The sequence below is a fragment of the Cyprinodon tularosa genome, unplaced genomic scaffold (genome assembly GCF_016077235.1).
Source record: "Cyprinodon tularosa strain WSP-4 unplaced genomic scaffold, ASM1607723v1 ctg238, whole genome shotgun sequence".
In the NCBI taxonomy this organism is placed as follows: domain Eukaryota; kingdom Metazoa; phylum Chordata; class Actinopteri; order Cyprinodontiformes; family Cyprinodontidae; genus Cyprinodon; species Cyprinodon tularosa.
Window position 1 is genome coordinate 1 of NW_024038890.1, and position 18,325 is coordinate 18,325.

General features: G+C 38.4%; 1 protein-coding gene across 4 annotated transcripts in view; it reads right to left on the minus strand.

The window, feature by feature from the left end:
- Nucleotides 1-9,114: 9,114 nt before the first annotated feature.
- The window catches only part of LOC119784956 (rasGAP-activating-like protein 1), a 33,387-nt gene continuing 24,176 nt past the window's right edge, over nt 9,115-18,325 (minus strand). For all 4 annotated transcript variants that reach the window (XM_038287279.1, XM_038287278.1, XM_038287282.1 and 1 more), the window contains 7 exons: nt 17,249-17,393; nt 16,605-16,777; nt 13,220-13,357; nt 12,908-13,043; nt 10,522-10,642; nt 10,258-10,337; nt 9,115-10,099 (listed from right to left, as the gene is read on the minus strand). In XM_038287279.1, coding sequence (XP_038143207.1) covers nt 9,951-10,099; nt 10,258-10,337; nt 10,522-10,642; nt 12,908-13,043; nt 13,220-13,357; nt 16,605-16,777; nt 17,249-17,393 — 942 coding nt within the window. In that variant the 3' untranslated portion in view covers nt 9,115-9,950. The remainder of the gene's footprint in view (nt 10,100-10,257; nt 10,338-10,521; nt 10,643-12,907; nt 13,044-13,219; nt 13,358-16,604; nt 16,778-17,248; nt 17,394-18,325) is intronic.

An 18,325-nucleotide genomic window follows, 5' to 3' on the forward strand; every position in this document is an offset into this window, starting at 1 on the left:
TTAAATCTGTATAACGCAACAGGATGCTCAAAAAAGTCAATTAAAGCCATGGTCCACACCCAACAAGAAGTCAGCCATTTTGGATCAAAGTTACCATTTTCTTTTTTTAAGTCATGACATATCTGAGTGAAGGGCTCTTGGTTTTTTTTTAGTTAGAGACTTCAAATTAACTTTACATGGACTATAGTCATAGCAGTTTAAAAGTTATCAAAATTATTATTCTACATGGAAGCATGTGGGCGTGGCTAAGCATCAAACTGTTAACTCCAGTCATACAAAGCCATGCTTTTAGGAGGAGGAGAAGGATGATGAGGATGAGAAACAAACAGCAGTAGGAGACACAGTGAGAGCAGCAGCAGGAAGAGGAATATGAAGAGAAGGAGCACAGGGGGAGGAGGATGATTAGGATGATAATAAGGAGAAGTAGAAGGAAGGGGAGGATTTAGAAAAGCAGCAGAAGGAGGGGAAGGATGAAGATAGGCAGGAGCAACAGGAGGATGAGGAGAATGAGCAACACAAGGAGGAGGAGGGTGGTAAGGAAGAGAAACAGCAGAAGGAGAATGGGGGAGGATGAAAAGAAGCAGGATAAGGAGGATGAAGAGGATCAGGAGAAGCAGCAGCAGGCAGGGGATGAAGAGAAACAGCAGCAGCAGGATGAGGAGAAGGAGATGCAGCAAGAGCAGCAGCAGGATGAGGAGAAGGAGATACAGCAAGAGCAACAGCAGGAGGAGGAGAAGGAGACGCAGCAAGATAAGCAGCGGCAGGAGGATGATGAGGAGAAGCTGCATTAGCAGGAGGATGAGTAAGAGGAGGAGAGGCTGCAGGTGGAGGAGAAACAGTGGCAGCAGCAGAATAAGAAGGAGGGGGAGGATAAAGAGAAGCAGCAGCAGGTATAGGCTGAAGAGCAGGAGCACAGGCTGGGAAGGAGCATGGAGGTGGAGGTCGCTTGGTTCCAGCGATCGCAACATACCAGGCGGTGCGAGCTGCGAGGGCCGCACAATGCCACTTGTGGCTTTAATTTTACTTGTATTCTCTAATTGGTAAGAATCCAGCAATTATTTAGATTCCCACCAACTAAAGACTTGAATGTATATTTTGGATGTTGATTTTGGGCGGAAGGGTGACGCAGAAAGGGGGCTGGGAGCCCAGAAGCTGAGAGGGAGCAGCAGGATTTGCTCGAAGGTTAAACTCATTCGTTTTGTTGGCATGTCGACCAGACTGACCTCTGCGAACAGAAAGCCTGCTTTATTATTCTCCACTGTTGAAAGTTTCTAAGCCTTTGGCTCAATCCATCATACCAACCATGCAGGAGCGAGTGCCTGATCCCTTGCTTGAGGTGTTGCAGGGCTAGTTTTAAGTCTCAGAAAGGAACAGCTGAGTGCCCAGATGGACATTTCTGTCTCTGACACCAATTTATTTATTTTTTTTCCAGCACTTGTGAACCCTGTTTGCTGTTGGGCAGCTTACGTAGCTCATCAGCCTGTACAGTGAGCAGTGAAACATTTTATCTCCTGATTGGGCTCCTACAGAGTTCTTGAGCCTGATCCTGACAAATGGCCTCACTTCCTCTCAGCTGTAGTGCTTTATTCAAAGAGAGGAGCAACATTTCATCTTGAATATTGGCAGAAAAGGCATTTTTTCCTCAGATTTAAATTCTGTGAGCTTGAGATTTTCAAGGTCCTTTAAAGCTTTCCCTCAGCCTATTGGTTGATGAATACCGTGACTACATCTGATCAATTTTAATGAGTGGGGCCACTAGTAAGAGTTTTTTTAAGAGGGGGGTTTGGAGTGAGGTGCATCAAGCTGTGGGCTGAATCATAGTCTTCCATAGCACCTTGAGGCAACTTTTCTGTTCTGTTGAGTCTGTTTATTTTTTCTAGAAGATGTCAACACTTGCTATTAATTGTCTTTTTTATGTTGATGTTTATAAACTGGCTTGCAATGCTTTAAAAAAAATATATAGGTATATATGATATATAATTGCAGATGTTATATACCTTTAACTTTAAGCTGAATTTGAGTCGGTGGTGTGAGTTTAGTTTATTTTTATACTCTTCTATATTATATATACATATAATATACAAAAAAAGATTGTCCTGCATATTTATACAGAGGCACATGTCAACATGGATTCTGGCAAAGTTAGTCAGGGACTGAACGTGTGACGTGTCATGAATGTTGTATATTACTTTTTTTTTTTTTTTTTGTATATTACAAGTATTGTTGAGGTGAGGCTATGTTTACCCTCGTATAGAATCTGCGTTTCCAATTGCCTGTTGGACATCAGTAATTTTGCTAAATGGATTTTTGTTATGGGTGACGGAAAAGTAGCAGCATGGAAATGAGTCTTCTTTCAAGCATATAGGCCAATTTCTATTTTATTTTATTTTTAACCATCTGTCCAAAACTTGATAACACCCTTTGTGAAGTTTAAAAGTAAAAAAAAAAATCCTGGGTTAAACTAGATTCCAGGTCTATATTGAAGAGTTCTTTTCTTTCTTTCTTTTTCTTTTTTTTTTTTAGCAAGGGAAAATATAACATAGGTAGATTCAATACCAAAACTTAATTAGATACCATTCAAAAATATATCACCACTTTTATCTGTCATTATATGCATTAAAGTGATAAGGAAATGAAATGCTTCTAAAAACACCTATAATCCAAAAGGATAACTTCGATAAAACATGCCTATTGTATATGTTACAACTCAATATATCAGGTTGTGTTAAGACAGAAATAAATATAGAAATCTTTGCATGGAAGCAGTAATATTTTCATAGTTTAAAATAATACTGAAATAACCAAACAAATGTTAATGGGGTAAAAAGCGAATTATGAAGTCAGTAATTTCTATTTTTTTTTTTTTTTTTTTTTTTTTTGCATATGCATACCGCATAATATTATTATTTTTTTCTTTTAGCTGATATAAAACTGTTTAGGAACTGTTTTTGTATTACAGTTATTGGCACTCCTTGCAGATGTTAAGCTAACTTTAATGCCTAAGACCTATTGTAATCCTTGACCTCTTGTTTTCCTGTTGTGACACAGAGACCAAGCCACTTTTCTAATTAGAACACGCCATTTCATTAATGCAGCAGTTTGTCAGATTTTTTTTTTTCCATTTACATTTCAAAGATAATGGGAACCCTGTTAGTGTGCATCTCATCATGATGCTGATGACATACCAGGAAATTTTAAATGAAAAAGTAATTGACACTGATAGAAATTAGACAATGAATCTCATTTGGATCAGTGATGCACCAAAGTAATATAATACAAATAAAATCATCTTCCATGTCAGTTTCACTCACTAGATCTAAATGATGGGAACCTTGTGCAAAGTGGAGTGGTAAATGATCCTTCCCTCTGCAGGCTCCCACTTTGGTAAATGTTAGCAGTGGATAATTTGACAAAAGGTTTGCGTATGTGTTTTTCTTCAAATTTACATTTTTGAAATTTACTCATTCTGAAATTAATCAAAGATGTAACTTTACCAAGGTCTCCAGTGAGTTGGTAGGGTTCTTCAGTGACACAAATGGTGGGTACTTTTTAATGCAAGTAATGCAAAGTTGCAACTTCTCTGCAAAAGTTTCAAGCAGCACTGAAAAACTTTTGCACCTGCATTGAGCATCAGTGCATCAGAGCATCAGTGCTCAATGCAGGTTGTTCTACTCAAAAGTTCGCCTATGTAACCTGAGAGAATTGGCTCCATTCATGAAGGAGTCATGTGACCCAGAATGCTACTTTACAGCAGCCTTGGCTAAAAGATGGGAGCCAATTAAGATTGGAGTTGCTTTTAGGAAAACAGGCATGATACCTGATCAGGCATCTTTTTGGTTTTCTTATGCAGGATTTAATCTGGTTGAGTAAATGTGGCTTTGAATTTACAATTAACTCCATGATTTTTTAATCTGCTGATCCAAAATTGTCATTTATCCAAAACATGGATGGAGACTGTGTAATTGCTGTGTTGCCTACAGGTAGCACCTAGTGGCTAAAGTTACAGTGTTGCTGTAAATGTTGGGATTTTTTTATCTGCATGACAAGAGGTTTGGTCATTTTGCACCTAATATTTTCCCTGTCATCGTGCAGGACCTAATAATAAATAAAACAAAATAACCTTCAAATTACAGAACAGAACAAAAATACACAGCAGCTGCAATCCTCTGTCAGTTTTCCGTACAATAAGACTCCCTTAAAATTGCTTTTAATAAGTTTAAGTGATTAATCTGGAAACACTTTGTTTTGTGTTAATTAGGGGCAAGCAAAAGACAAAACTTATTTCTTTTTTTGCAAAATAGTGGTCCTAATCGGTTCATCTATGTATTTTATTTAGCATTGCTTATATTCAACATTTCAGATTAAGTTCCCATGTGAGCAGAATAATCATTCATAAACATTGTTTTAGCATGCATATGTCGAATGCATAATAAACACTAATAAATTCATTCTAAAGTGTTTAGAGATAAATTAATGACATTTCCATGAATTATTTATTAGCCATCTAAAACAGGAGCCTTGTTGTTATCGCGGTACCCCTAAATCTGCAGCATTAGGCGTCAATTATCAGTGAATTCCTAGCAGTGACTGTACAACACACCTCTAATGTGGTCATAAGCAGGAGCTGAGACAGTTGCTTAAGTTTAAAGTTATGCTCCTGTGTGCAGATACAGCAGGATAAAGATCCCTCTTCCAAGTTATTAGCTAGAAAACATGCATACGGGCTCCTAGAGATCACATAATCTATAGGTCCTGCAATCAAACCAAAAACATTAACCATCAAACATTTATTTCCCTTCAGTCACTATTTTACTAAACTGTCTTATCATATTTGGTGTTATCTGTTTTTCTCTAATTATTCTTGACAGAAATGGTTAAAATAACTTCCAAATGATTAACATGTAATGTCTTACCCAAGCGTTAAATACAGTCACCACTGCGTCCGATCCAGGTGTGATTTTCACCTTTCTGACATCCGCTTTTAAAAATGGGACGGCGGTGGACAAAACTTTGAATCAGGGATTTTCTTTTTTAATGTTGGATAAAGTTTCAGGTAGAAAAGTGAATAAAGAAGAAAGAGAAGGCTTTTATGCAATTTCCTATTTTGAAGCTCTCGTACATGGCTTGTTTGTAGCAGGAAGGCAGATTTTTTTTTTTTGTTTGTTGTTTTTTTTTTATGACGGTAGATGTTTCCGTTATAGTTCGCCTACCTCCTTGTTAACGAGCAGAGGGGGGGTGCAGTTTGAGGATGTTAATATGCTATGTATTTGAAAACGTATATTTTTATGTATTTTTAATGATTGTCTTTGAAAAGAAAAGATGTAACATTACTGCTTCATGCTGTTTTTCCATTACATCGTTCTGCTTTTGTCTAGAGCTGGGATAAGTGATCAAATCTATTTGCTATGATATATATTTACAGCTGTACTCTCTTGTAGTGTCTGCTGCAAACTGTTGAGATATAGTTTCAGTCTTTCTATGTATGTGATGTGAGGGTTTGTGTGTGTATGAGAGAGATGTGAGTGTATGAGGATGACCAGTGGACAAAGCTTAGGTTCATGTCAAGATGCAGTAATGTTCTTCTAGAGGTGCATGCATAGCACTCTTTGTATGAAAACATCGTGTATTTTGAAAGAATACCACTTTTTTTTCTGGTGATTAATTTCTTTATTTAGAAAGATCCTATAGCCCATATTAGTATTTATTTTAGATTGAAATGTTATTAAAATTACATTTTATTTTATTAGCAAGTTAAACACATATATTGTTTCATTGCACTCTGTCTGGTATATTTTGAGTGTGAATATCTCTGTTACTTTTTCATCATTTTAGCTTATAATGGATGAAAATGTCACATTTGATTTCTCAGAGAGTAAATATTACACAAGACCCAATTAGAAATGGTATTTCGTATAGAAATAAAACAGGTTCTGGCCTACACAGTCATGGAGCGGACTGCTTGTTTTACGGTTGTCCAGCAGGTTGTCTTTAACACACAAAAAGCTCAGTGTAATCATCCCACTTTTTATGTCCTTTCAACTCTACATTAGCTCACATTGTAAACAGGCAGCATCTATAGCAATGATCTGTTGCTTATGCACTTTACAGGTTTTTTCCCCTAACTTTCCATTAGCTTTCCTTAGCTTATGTTATAGTTTTGTTGCTTATGAACCTTTCTTTTACAGTTTTCCTTCCATTTAACTTTCCAACAAAATACTTTCACACTGCACTCTTTGAAAAGCGTCTTTACCAATTATCCCTCTTCCGTTTTCTTGTTGTTGCTGTTTTTTTTTCCTTCCACCAAACTTTCCATTAAAATGCTTTACTACAGTACATTCTGAACAATAACCTCTTTCATTTGAAATGTGTCACTGATTTTCTAATATCAGTTGCTTATCCATGACTCTATGGGCCAAAACCTAAGATTTTCTGTTCAATGCAAGCTAAGGATTTTACTCTTGGATTTTATTACAAGTAATAGTGATTTATTGATTTATTGAGATGCTGAGACAGCATTGACATTCACTTCTCCACTCTACAAACCCCATAAAACATCAGATTTTCGTAAGGCATTTATGTGCGCCATTGTACTAAATATTTTTGGATGACTCTTAATTGTGGTTTAAATAAACTTTAAGCAGTGTGACAATAACAAAATGCAAGCTATAGAGAGACACTGATTAAACTATAAAGGGCTTCTTAATCAAACAGTCTTTATTGAATCGTGATGACCTTGTTGCATGTTTGTGTGTTCCTTGTGGAAAAAAATAAATAAATGTGCCCTTTGGGGCTCTGGGGATTTTCTCACCTCGACTCTGCCTCATTTTTTCCCCCCATTTCTGAATTACCACTGGGAGGTGTGAGGTGCTCTTGTTTGTACTGCTCCACAGACAGCTCTCTGCTCTGCTCCTCGTTCCATGGATCAAAATGAGCTTCGGGGGAGCTGCACGGAGGCTTTTCACTGGCAGTAAATCTGCTTTATGGTCATTTTTGTTACCGACTGTTGGAGCTGTGGTTGGGGGAAATAAAACTGAGCTCTGGGATCTGCTGGTGTCTGGATTCATTCAACCCACCCATCCAACACCGGCTTTCATTAGCACAGACCCAGAAGCTTCTGGATCAGCTCCTCCCTGGTTCATGGTTTTAACTGGTGGAGAAGTGTGGAATCTATAAATAAAGCATTCATGGGTTAGCATTACGGCAGCAACTTCACATTATTTGTTAATTCACAGATGAATAGATGTGGTTACATTTAATTAGATCAGTAGCCTGTGGACTAATTTCAGGGGCCGCTTTATTTCTTTTGTATCACAATGGGCGAAGTGATTAAATAAAAGTGTCATAGTTACAAATTCACCTAGCATGAATCAGTACTGCGTGCTTCAAAAAAAAAAAAAAAAAACATATCAAGCTAGGTGTTTTGTCCTTCCAGTAATGTTTTATTATGGTTTATTTTTTTTAAAAAGCATCAAGTGGCAAATAAATACTTTCATTTTTACAAAGGCAGACGATTCAGTCAAAGCAGGATAAATAAAAAAACGGAAAGAAAAAAGGTCTGTTATGTTTATTCGTTAAGAAAAGACAATCAACTGATCATCAAAAGGCATCATGTTTATGTCATTTTAAGTTCTTTTCTACTCTCCAGCCACAGGAATAAAAACCTCGGCATATGTGCTTGAATTTCTTTGAAAATATGGCTTTTTATGATATGCAAATCTGAAAATCTTGTTAAATCCATTTCCCAATGGACAGACTTTAAAAAAATCCAAGTAATACTTTATTTATGATACTCGGCTCTCTCTGTGTTCAAATGCAAAATAAAATAATTATCTTTAAAAAATCTTAAAATGTCACATAACCTCTATTTTTCTTATTGTTTTAGATAACGTGACCTAGAACATTTTATGCACTCTTGGAAATATGACAGTGTACGCATGATGTCCTGCAAAAACATTCGTGCCCAAAAACCTTTCCACATTTTTATCACAGTAAAACCACAAACTTCATTGTCAATTGTAACCTTAAAACCACAAACTAGATAGCAACTTGGATTCTGGAAATAGGCTTCATTGCAACAAAAGACAATCTATTCTCAGTTTAAAGCCAGTTATTTTTGAAGGCCTTAGAGATTTGTCAAAAAAAGGAACAGGAATATTGAGAGTTTGGCACGTCTGCCAACCTACAGAGACATGGCCATCTAAACTGACAGGTCAGACAAGGATCAAAGAAGCATCCAAGAGCTCCATGGTGTTAAAGAGCAGCAGAGATTCACAGTTTAGATGTGCGAATCTGTTGACAGGACAGCTATTAGTTGGCAATCTAACAAAGTTTTAATTTAATAGCCAAATTAAGTCCCATTTTGCCACATAAAGAACACAAAATTCAGGGGGAAAACGAAGGAGAACAGATTTCAAAATGCAATGTTATCCAGAAAGCCAACCCTGCATATCACCTCTTTTTAAAAGACGCCAATTGCTTACTGAAACATGGCAATGGCAGCATGATGCTGCAGGCGATGCTATTCTTAATCAATGAAAGAAAAGCTTCTTAGAGTGTTTGGCAAAATGGAGTTAAATCCTTGACTTTTGTGAAAGAAAATCAATAAAAGCTTGCAAAGAGTTTGAGACAGATGGAGGTTGACCTTCCAGCAGGAAAGCAGCTCAAAAAACGTAACCAGAGGTACAATGGAGTGGTTTAAATCAAAGCATGACTGTGTGGTAAAATGCCCCAGTGACAGTCCAGACCTGAAAACAACTGAAAATATGAGAATAGATTCTAAATCTGATGTTCACACATTATTCCCACAGAGCTTAAAGGCTTTTTGCAAAGAATGAACAAAAATGTTTGTGTCAATATAAAGCTAATAAAAGCAGAGATTCTGGGGGCTGGCAATCATGAGTCAACGTGTTGTTCAGCCTAAGAGAATCACAATCAAAAACAATAAGGTTTGTGCTTGTAATGAGGGAAAATTTCTTTTCTACATTTTTTTCTTGGTATAACCAGAAACTTCAATATATAAGGATATAAAAACTCAGACATGGTACCACCTGTTTGGCAGAAAATCAAATCAAATTGTAAATTTTCTAAAACCTGGTGAGTTTTTTTCCCAATCAAATATCTGATCATGGCTGCTCCTCAAACAGTAAATCTGCAGAAATCTTTTTCTCAGTTAAGCGGTTCAGGTTTGTCAAACCCAATTTGGCATCTCTAACATGTCTGAGCCTTGTCACTTCAATTATAACTCATGTAAATTTCAAAATGGCTACATCAAATGTACGGACAAGAAACTAAAAATGCAAATAAAAAAAAATACATCACGGCTCAATTTATATCATTAAATGGCTACAGCACCAAACAAAAGCTTGTTGTTTTGTAAAATGGGTCCAAGGTAACATGAAAGCAGTACTTATCCTGCTCCCTTTAGACTCAAAAATAAAATAATCTTGTAGTGGAATGACCTGTGATTGTAAATTAACTGCTACAGAGTTGCCTCGGCGATGAATCCCTCAGTCAGTGTACAAAACACAAGACATAAATCACCTTACATTTAGGTACTGTACATTACACTATAATGAGCCTTTTGCATAAAAATAAAAAGTCCTGTACAATATCTGGAAATATAAAGTTTTCCATATTTCACAAGTAGGGGGCAAGCCATGCAACAGAGTGCTTCTTATCTATAGAAACAATATCACATTAGATCATGCTGCAAAGTCCCCCTCCTGTTTATTATCGTGTGGCTTCATCTTCCTCATCTGTGACCTTGAGACAGAACAGACGATTAAAAAGCGTAAGACTCTCCACTGCTCCTTATAGCCGGGAAAAAGCTGGACAGGGCCGCGGCTTCTCCTCTGCGACAGTCTGGAGAGTGTTTAGCTAAAACTTCCTCCTCCTCCTCCACCCGCCCTACACTCCTTTCAGGCGTTAATAGATCAGAGGCCGCGTGCAGCCTAGGGATTGAGGATGACTCTAGTGGCGTCCTCTTTTTCTCTCAGTTGGAAGGTGGCATGAGCTTGCTCCAGATCCTCTATCACCACCAGCAGCCGAGCAGCGACACTCTGACCAGGCTTCATCTGCTGAGCGTTGCATTCAGCACCATCTAGGAGATGGAAAGTAATGCAATTAGCCTTCCTTAAGAATGCAAAAATAAAAAAACTCAAAAAGCTAAATATAGATTTTTTTCTATAAAAACAGTGAAAATAAACTATCGAAACACTCATCTCTAATCATTCTTTTGTCATTCAAGTCTAATGTTACCTGGGTGAATATCAGGGTTTATCCTCTTTTCCTTATTGCTTGATGTCTGATCTGCTTCTTCCTGCTCCAGGTATTTTTTCCTGCAAAATAATGGAGTTGTGTTACCTTATTTTCACCTCTGTAAAGTTCTGATATTCTTGGACAGACAGACATCTCCCTGCTAATCTCAATACAGTCAGCAGAGGCTGAGCAGTGCAATCCTGTGTTGCAACATAGACCTCTAGTGACCGGAATATGAGCTGCATCCATGCTGAAGAAACTGACCTGAGTTTGTCTCTGCCCTGGAGAAGCTGCTTGAATATCATCTGAGTCTCCACATCTGGGTCCAGCGGGTCGCTCCAGTCGCCCAGAGTTACGGCCGAGTGGGTTCTGCTGCAGCCTGTAACTAAAATGCCGCCTTTTATTAAAGAGCAGCTTCTCAGCAAGAAATCTAACCAGCAGTTCATCGTGGTGAAAATAACCTGTAGGAGAGTTGATGACGTGGCTTTAATTTTGTGAAGCGCTTTTAAATGTCCGTTAATAGATCTGAGCATATCTATGTAGAGTTAACAGGCAGGTAACAGACACTAACAGGTCATGTGACAAAAACGCTGCCAGAAATAGCTCAAGAATTAAGCAGCAAAACCACAAAGGCTATAAGTTGAGATGACTGATTTAGTAAATACAAAACTCACTGACCTCAGGGAGTAAGTGAAAATGGATTTTACCTTTCACCAAAATTACCAAAGACAGAACATGTCATTTCCTGACAGTGGGTGATACAGAGCTTTCCGTAGTATTCTTACTCCTTCGCCTTTTCAACCTTATATTACTACAAGCATAAATTGGGGGTTTAAGTTCAACACAAGGTGTATAAATGTAAAAGTGGAGGGAAATCTTTTATCAGTATTATCTTTTATAAAATAAACAGCTTAAAATTATAGATGGTATTCTTAATTAGATGTTTTGTTTTTTTGTTTTTTTTTTACAAAACGAGTAACATAATTTGAAAGACTTGTGTGTGATTTGTTCTGTTATGTGACAGCTTTCGCGAAAACTAAAGCAAACAAAACTCCAGAATCTTAAAGCAGAGTTAGGATAGACAATAATCCTGCAAGCTTTGGATTTCCCAGAGAGCACTAGTCAACCCATCATCAGGAAGTTGGAAGACAATGGCAAGAGGAGAGCTGGAGATCCTCAGCTCAAAAACAGAAGGAGAACTAGTAGTGAACGCATATTCAGTGTGAATTGAAAGGTAACAAGAAGGAGAAAGCAATTGCTAAAGGGAAGTCACAGAAAGAGCCCACAGCAAAGTTATTTTTAGGTTATTTAAGCTATTCAGGTTATTTTAAGTAATTTATTTTTTTATTTATTTAATAATTAATCTAAAAAGTAGTTTTAGTAAAACAAATATTTAAAATATAGAGAAAAAAAACTTTATTTTGCTTTATAAATGATTATAAATGGTTTTATATAGCATATATAATACGTATACATAGGGATGGGAATCGAAAACCGGTTCCTGTTCAGAACCGGTTCCGTATTTTCCGATTCCATGGCATCGTTTGGCAGCTCGCTGAACGATTCTTTTTTCGATTCCCGCAGCACCAGAGCCTAGAGCGCCGGCTCTGGGGAGCACGACTTACGTCACGTTTTTTAGGTACGTCACGTAAGTTACGTAAGTTACGCAAGTTACGCAAGTTACGCAAGTTGGAAGAACTATTCGAGGAGGAAGACAACGAGCTGCGGTCACTTTGTGAATCAAAGCCCCGTCTTTCCTTAGCCCAGAGGGTAGATCAGGAAATCCAGCTCTATAAAAGCTTGCCCTCCATCCCCTGCAGGGATAGCGCCACACTGTGGTGGTGGAACAAGCAAGATACGCTGCCCTTGCTATCTGGACTGGCTGAAAACTACCTCTGTGTGCAGGCTTCCTCCACCCCATCTGAGAGGGTGTCCTCCATGGCTGGAGACACCATAAGCCCTGAAAGATCCTGTATCCTTCCAGAAAAAGCAGATATGCTCATCTTTCTGCAAAATAACTGTTAATTTTCCCTACTACTGTTTTATAATTAGTATTTTTTGTTATTTAAAATAGGTTATCATCCCATCATTTGTTATTAGACATTGTTGGTTATTAAGTTTGTTCTTGTATTCATTTTTCATTTAAACACGGATGTTACTCCAGTTTCACATTTCCTGTGGACATCTTGATCTTGTTGATTTTGTAAGATTGTGCAATAGTTAAGTAAACAAAGTTGATTCTGATAATCAAACTGTTTGTTCTCCTTTTTTCCCCAAATTGGAATCGAAAAAAGAATCGATAAAGAATCGAATCGTTTCATAGAATCGAAAAGGGAATCGGAATCGTGAAAATCTTTTCAATTCCCAACCCTACGTATACATATATGTATGTATTAAAAATGATAAATGGTCAAAGATATAGTGCATATATATATATATATATATATATATATATATATATATATATATATATATATATGCACTATATCCTTGACCATATATCATTTTGAATCCACCTCAAAATAAGGTTACTTATTATAATCCTAATAAAATAAATGAAGTTCTGTGGTTGTAATGTGAACAAATGTGAAAACGGCTAAAGTAGTATGAATCCTTTGACAGCAATAGGAATTGAAATATTGGGATTCACCAGCGCGGTCCGCCTGCAGGCAGCAGGTCCACTTGCTGCTGCGATGAACGCCCGGGTGAAAAGAAGGCAGCATCCTCTCATTGTAGATGCTGACTTTCCTTATGGCAGACAGCCACTGGTTCAGCTCATTCACATTCTGTTAACACAAGGAAAAGCCATCTCTCAGTAAAAAGAAACAGATTGACTTAAATTCCTTTATGCTATAGAACAAGGCTGATTAATATTTGAACTGTCAACTAATAAGTGGATCACTGAGGTTAAAAAACATATAAAAGGTGATGAACTGGAAGGGGTGAACAATCACTAGCGCACCTTGCACTGGATGTACATGGTGTTCATCTTTCCTTCGTTGTCCTGTGTAATGACCTGCATTACATTCTGCTGCTGAAAGGCATTTTCATCCACCCTCTCCACGGCACACACACGCTGAATAGGTATTGAGGAGCGCACCTGCAACAGTTCAGCAACAACACCACTGCAACAATCAACACATGCCAATAATAACGTGTCACTCTTCTTCACATTTTTTTTTTTTTTTTGCTTTTTGTATGATAAAAAAAAAAAAAACCTAGAATCGGTTGTGTTTTGGAGAGCAGAAAAGCTCAGAGGAAGGCCGTGAAGACGAGATTGGCGTAAAAGCGAAGGCTACTTTTAAGTGTAAATCAGCCATTTCCAGCGGGAGCTCAGCTCACTGCGAATGGAGTGCTCCAACCATGGAGGAAAGGAGCTAGGACATTGTCTGCAATCTGATTTGCAATGTTAGCATGAATATCCAGAGCCTTCAATTAACCCTCGCCTTTTATTCCGATCACACAAAGCAGGAACTGGCTCAAAGAGAGGGCTTTTAAGGAGGCAGGCCGGGTTCTCCCCAGCCATGTTTCCCTCTCTCTCTTATAGCCTGTGGATAATAAATAAGAGGAGATCATTATTGCAAGATTAGACTCTGCATGGTAATTACTCTGATGATGATCTCACTAAAACATCAAAACACGAAGGGAATGACTAAAAGGTTTCTTCATTTTCTCGTTTCCTCAATACTGATAAATTTGCGTTCAAAGCTACAACCTGAAAGCATTTGATGATAAGACAGCGAGCCAGCTTCTGAAATCAATTACTCAGTCTCGCTTGACTTTGATCTGGCCGATGAATAACAGTTTTTTCATTGCTAATTCATCAAAGTGTCACAGTTAGAAACTTGAAGAAACTGTTCTCTATTCCAGCTGCTGTTCAGGGTGTCCCTGAAGGGAAACCCTTCAACAGAAAACAAAGGGAAAATAACAGCCTATGGTTGGATTCAAAAACAGTCAGCAACACAATCGCCTATTGTTTAACCCATATAGTCTAACAGAAGTATTCATACCCTTTCAACCTTTCCCCAATTTATCACGTTACAATATAAAACTTGTCTTTACATTTTTTTATGAAACTTATTGCCATTTTTTATATATATTTACTGCCACATTTTTCTTAGCAAATTACAAATCTGTTACAAAAAGTATATGGTGTCAATTTGTACTCTGCTCATTTTGATCAACATTTTGTAGAACCTCCTATCTTTGCTAATATATCTGCAAGTGCTTTGGGGTAAGTCTCTTTCAGTTTTGCACATCTAGAGATTAAACATTTTCCCAATGTTTTTTTTTCTGTAAAATAGCTCAGATTCAGTGCTAGTAGATGAAGATCATCTATGGACATCTATTTTTAAGTCCAGACACATATTCTCAGCAACTATGACTAAGCCAACATATAAATATTTACTTTGATCTAAATCCAGCTGTTAGCTTTATGTTAGGTTAACTCTTTAGAGCCTAGATCACAAAGTAATTGGCTGAACATTAATTTCTTTTAAACTAGAGTTTTCATTGAAAATGTGTCAATAGTTAGTTAAATTAGGTAAGTGATCTGCATCATTTATGATACATTTGGCATTTCTGTACAATTTGTCATATATTTTTCTGGATATTACAGAGTCCTTTCCAAGAGCAAAAATATCACTCATGATTTATTCTGTAAAAATTCAAAAAATATCCACTGGACTTGGTTTCCAAGATTTGAAGACGTTTCGCCACCTCTCCAGGAAGCTTTCTCTGAGATTGAGTCTTATATAGACAAAGCCTTGTATCGTTTGGAAACATGCAAATGGTAAACGATGAATGGGTCGTTTGGTTCCATCGTCAGCCTGTAATATCTGAAACCTGTCTATGATTCTAGGGGTCGGTCGTTAAAAGGGGGGGGGGGGGGGGGGGGGTTGCCGTTAAGGGGGGGATTGTCTGAAACCTGTCTATGATTGTTAAGAGTCGGTCGTTATTGTTCACCGGCTGGAGCGGGTAGGTCCCTCGTTCCTCTGTGATGGGGTGGGGGGTTTGGTGATATCTGGAAGGGATCATGTCTATGATTGAATTGTATGTTTTTGGAAGCTGGAATCTGAGTCCACCTCCTCTGTTTAAAGTTGGTTTTTCTCTCTTAACATAGATGGCTTCCTTCACGCCCCTCTCAAACCACCTATTTTCTTTATCCAGAATGTGAACATTCTGGTCCTCAAAAGAATATCCTTACTCACTCATGATTTAGAAGTCTAAAGAACTCTTGTATCAAATATGATACACTTTTTGTTTGAAGGTTAATCACAGCCTCCAGTCTTTGGCAAAGTCTTATAAGCTTTTATCAACTTGTCCAGCAGTTCGCTCTGCTGTCCCATCAATTCTGACCCATGTCCCTGAAAAAATGCACGTCCACAGTATGATGCTCCCACCACCAAGTCTCTGTTTTAGGACAGTATTTTCAGGGTTCAAGTGTTTCAGCACAAACTAAAGTTTGTATTATTAATTTAATCTGTTCAGAGGATGACCTTCCAAATGTTTTCTTTGTTCCCTATATGGTCTTTGGCTCACTGTAAAGCCTGTCTACAAGAAAGGACAGAGTAGACTTCACTTCCTGAAGAAGATTCAGTGTTTGTAGCAAAAGTCTGCATATCTTTTATAAGTCTATTGAGGAGAGTTTGAGCTCTTCTGCCATCAGAGAGGCAGGACAAACTCCTGAAAGAAGTTGTTCTGTTCTAGAAAGACCTCTTGAAACTCTGGAGATGATTTAACAAAGAAGAGTTTTCATAAAGTAAATGTTTCAAAATACCCTGAGCATCTTCTTCAGAAGCCTGTTAAACAACAGTGTGTTCTGTCAGAGGTTTCTCCAGACTCAGTACAATACAGATACTACAGAAGATCCTCCCTGCTTAGAACGATCAGAATATACAACAATATGTAGAAAAAATTCCAATGAGTTACTCCAACATTTAATTTCCCTTTAGGATAAATAATGGATTTAGGAATTGAATCATCCCTTTAGACTTTACAGTCTTTCAGCTTTAAACTTCTCCACAACTTTATCCCTGACTATCCTGTTTATTGGTCTTCATGATGCTGTTTGTTCACTAATGTTCTCTGTCAAACTAAGGTTTTTGATTATAGTGACCTTTATTTAAAGTCATCCAACTAAACAGGCTTGAATAACATATCTACACCATCTTTTCAGAATGCTTTTTTTTATATCCTTCCCTTTCACAATTAATGGCTACTTTATGTTGGTTTTAATGCAGAACATTGAAAGTTAGGACATCCTTTTTAATTTAGGAGTTGAACAGGACAAGATTGGTAATAATGGATACATTTGCAGTCAGTGTATGTTGATAGATTTCACCAACCTGCCAATCAGATGTCTTGGCGTAGGACAGGGTCTCGCTGGTCAGCCAGAAGTAGCGTTTCTTGAAGGCAAAGCGGGACAGCAGCTGTGGCCCCTCTGCTTTGTGTTTGTGTAGATATCCCTCCTTCACTGTCACTGAGGGCATGAACACAGCCCTCTGAGGCACTGCAGACACTGTGGAGAGGAGAGAGAAACAACATGCTCAACTCGACGGACACAAGGTGGTGCTAAGTCATTAAACAGATAAGAATCGGATTGCCTGGTGAATGTTAACGTCTACAAAAAGGATAACCTCATAAAAGGAGTGAGCACTTCCATCTGTTATATCTCCACATCTCCACCTAAGGAGCATTAAAAGTCAAACTGGCACTGGAAGAAAAAGAGGAGCTGTGAAAAATAACTTTCCTGTAGCATAACTGTAACAACAACCTTACCGCTTGGCAAAGAGCAGCCAAGACCTGGCAGGTATCGAGAATTGTGTATACAGGTAATATACCCTTTCCAGACTTCCAGCCAGTGATAAATATTTCACGACAACAGAGCAACAGTATAATGGTCATATCAGATGTGAGATGCACATCTGACAGCTGGCCTGCTGCTGGTTGGTTACAGGCATAGTGTGACACTCAGTTAGGCCTTCATTACCGATATCATGATCGATGTCGATCAGCTTATCCAGAAAGTCCTTGACGGAGGCCACGCTGCGGAGGATGATCGGATGAAGAGGTGCCATCCACTGCTCCTTCCCATGACCCAGCTGAAGGCCCAGGTTGCCCATACTCTGCAGTGCCTGAGGACCATAAACACATTCAATCTGCTTTCTACCAATATCTTTCATCCCATCAGAAACCTGCCCACTGGCAGCAGGTCTCAAAGTCAAAGATCAAAAGGGTCCCTGAGGCCCAACATGCTGTGAGGCCCTTTGTGTGGCCCACACCTTGCCTGGGGCCACAAGGAAGCCCCTCTCTAAGGCCCCCTCTGATGCTCGGCTTTGAACCGCAGACTGGTTGGTCGCAGACTGGTTGGAGGTAAATATAGCTCTCTGTAGCAGACTCATGGCAACAGCACTTCAGCACCACGGACAGCAACCACATTAGCCCATGTCGGAGAGAACATGAGGTTTCAACAACTAACAAGTGATCTTGACAGGGGGTCCCTATTTTTAAAGATATGGTGGGTGTTGAGTAAAGCGACGCTGGTTGGTCTCCTTCATTTAAAGGTGTGGTTAGCTCACTCTCACAGTCTGCTAATGGTTTTCTACGGCTGGGGGTTTGTCACAAAATCTATTAACAAAGCATGATGCGACGCTGCTTTATTTAAACCACTGCTGTCTTATCTGTAGTATTCTCACTCCTTTAAATTTTTCCAACTTTTTTCATATTATAGTCCAGAACTACAATAAATATTCTTGGGGTCATGGTTGACAGATGACCAAAAAAAGAAGTGTGCTTTTGGAATTTAGCTTGTTGTATCGGAGTGAAGCGGATTAATAAAAACGCGTTTGGTTTTTTTTTTTTTAGGAATCAATCCATCAAATTCATTTTCTGTGAAGCTTATCCCAAGCAGGGTCATGAGGGGTGCTGGTGCCTTTCTCCTCCGCTGTCTACGGGTGAGAGGCGGGGTACACCCTGGACAGGTCTGCAGTCCATCGCAGTGCAACAGAGAGACAAACAGGACAAACAACCATTCACACACACACTCACACCTAAGGAGAATTTAGAG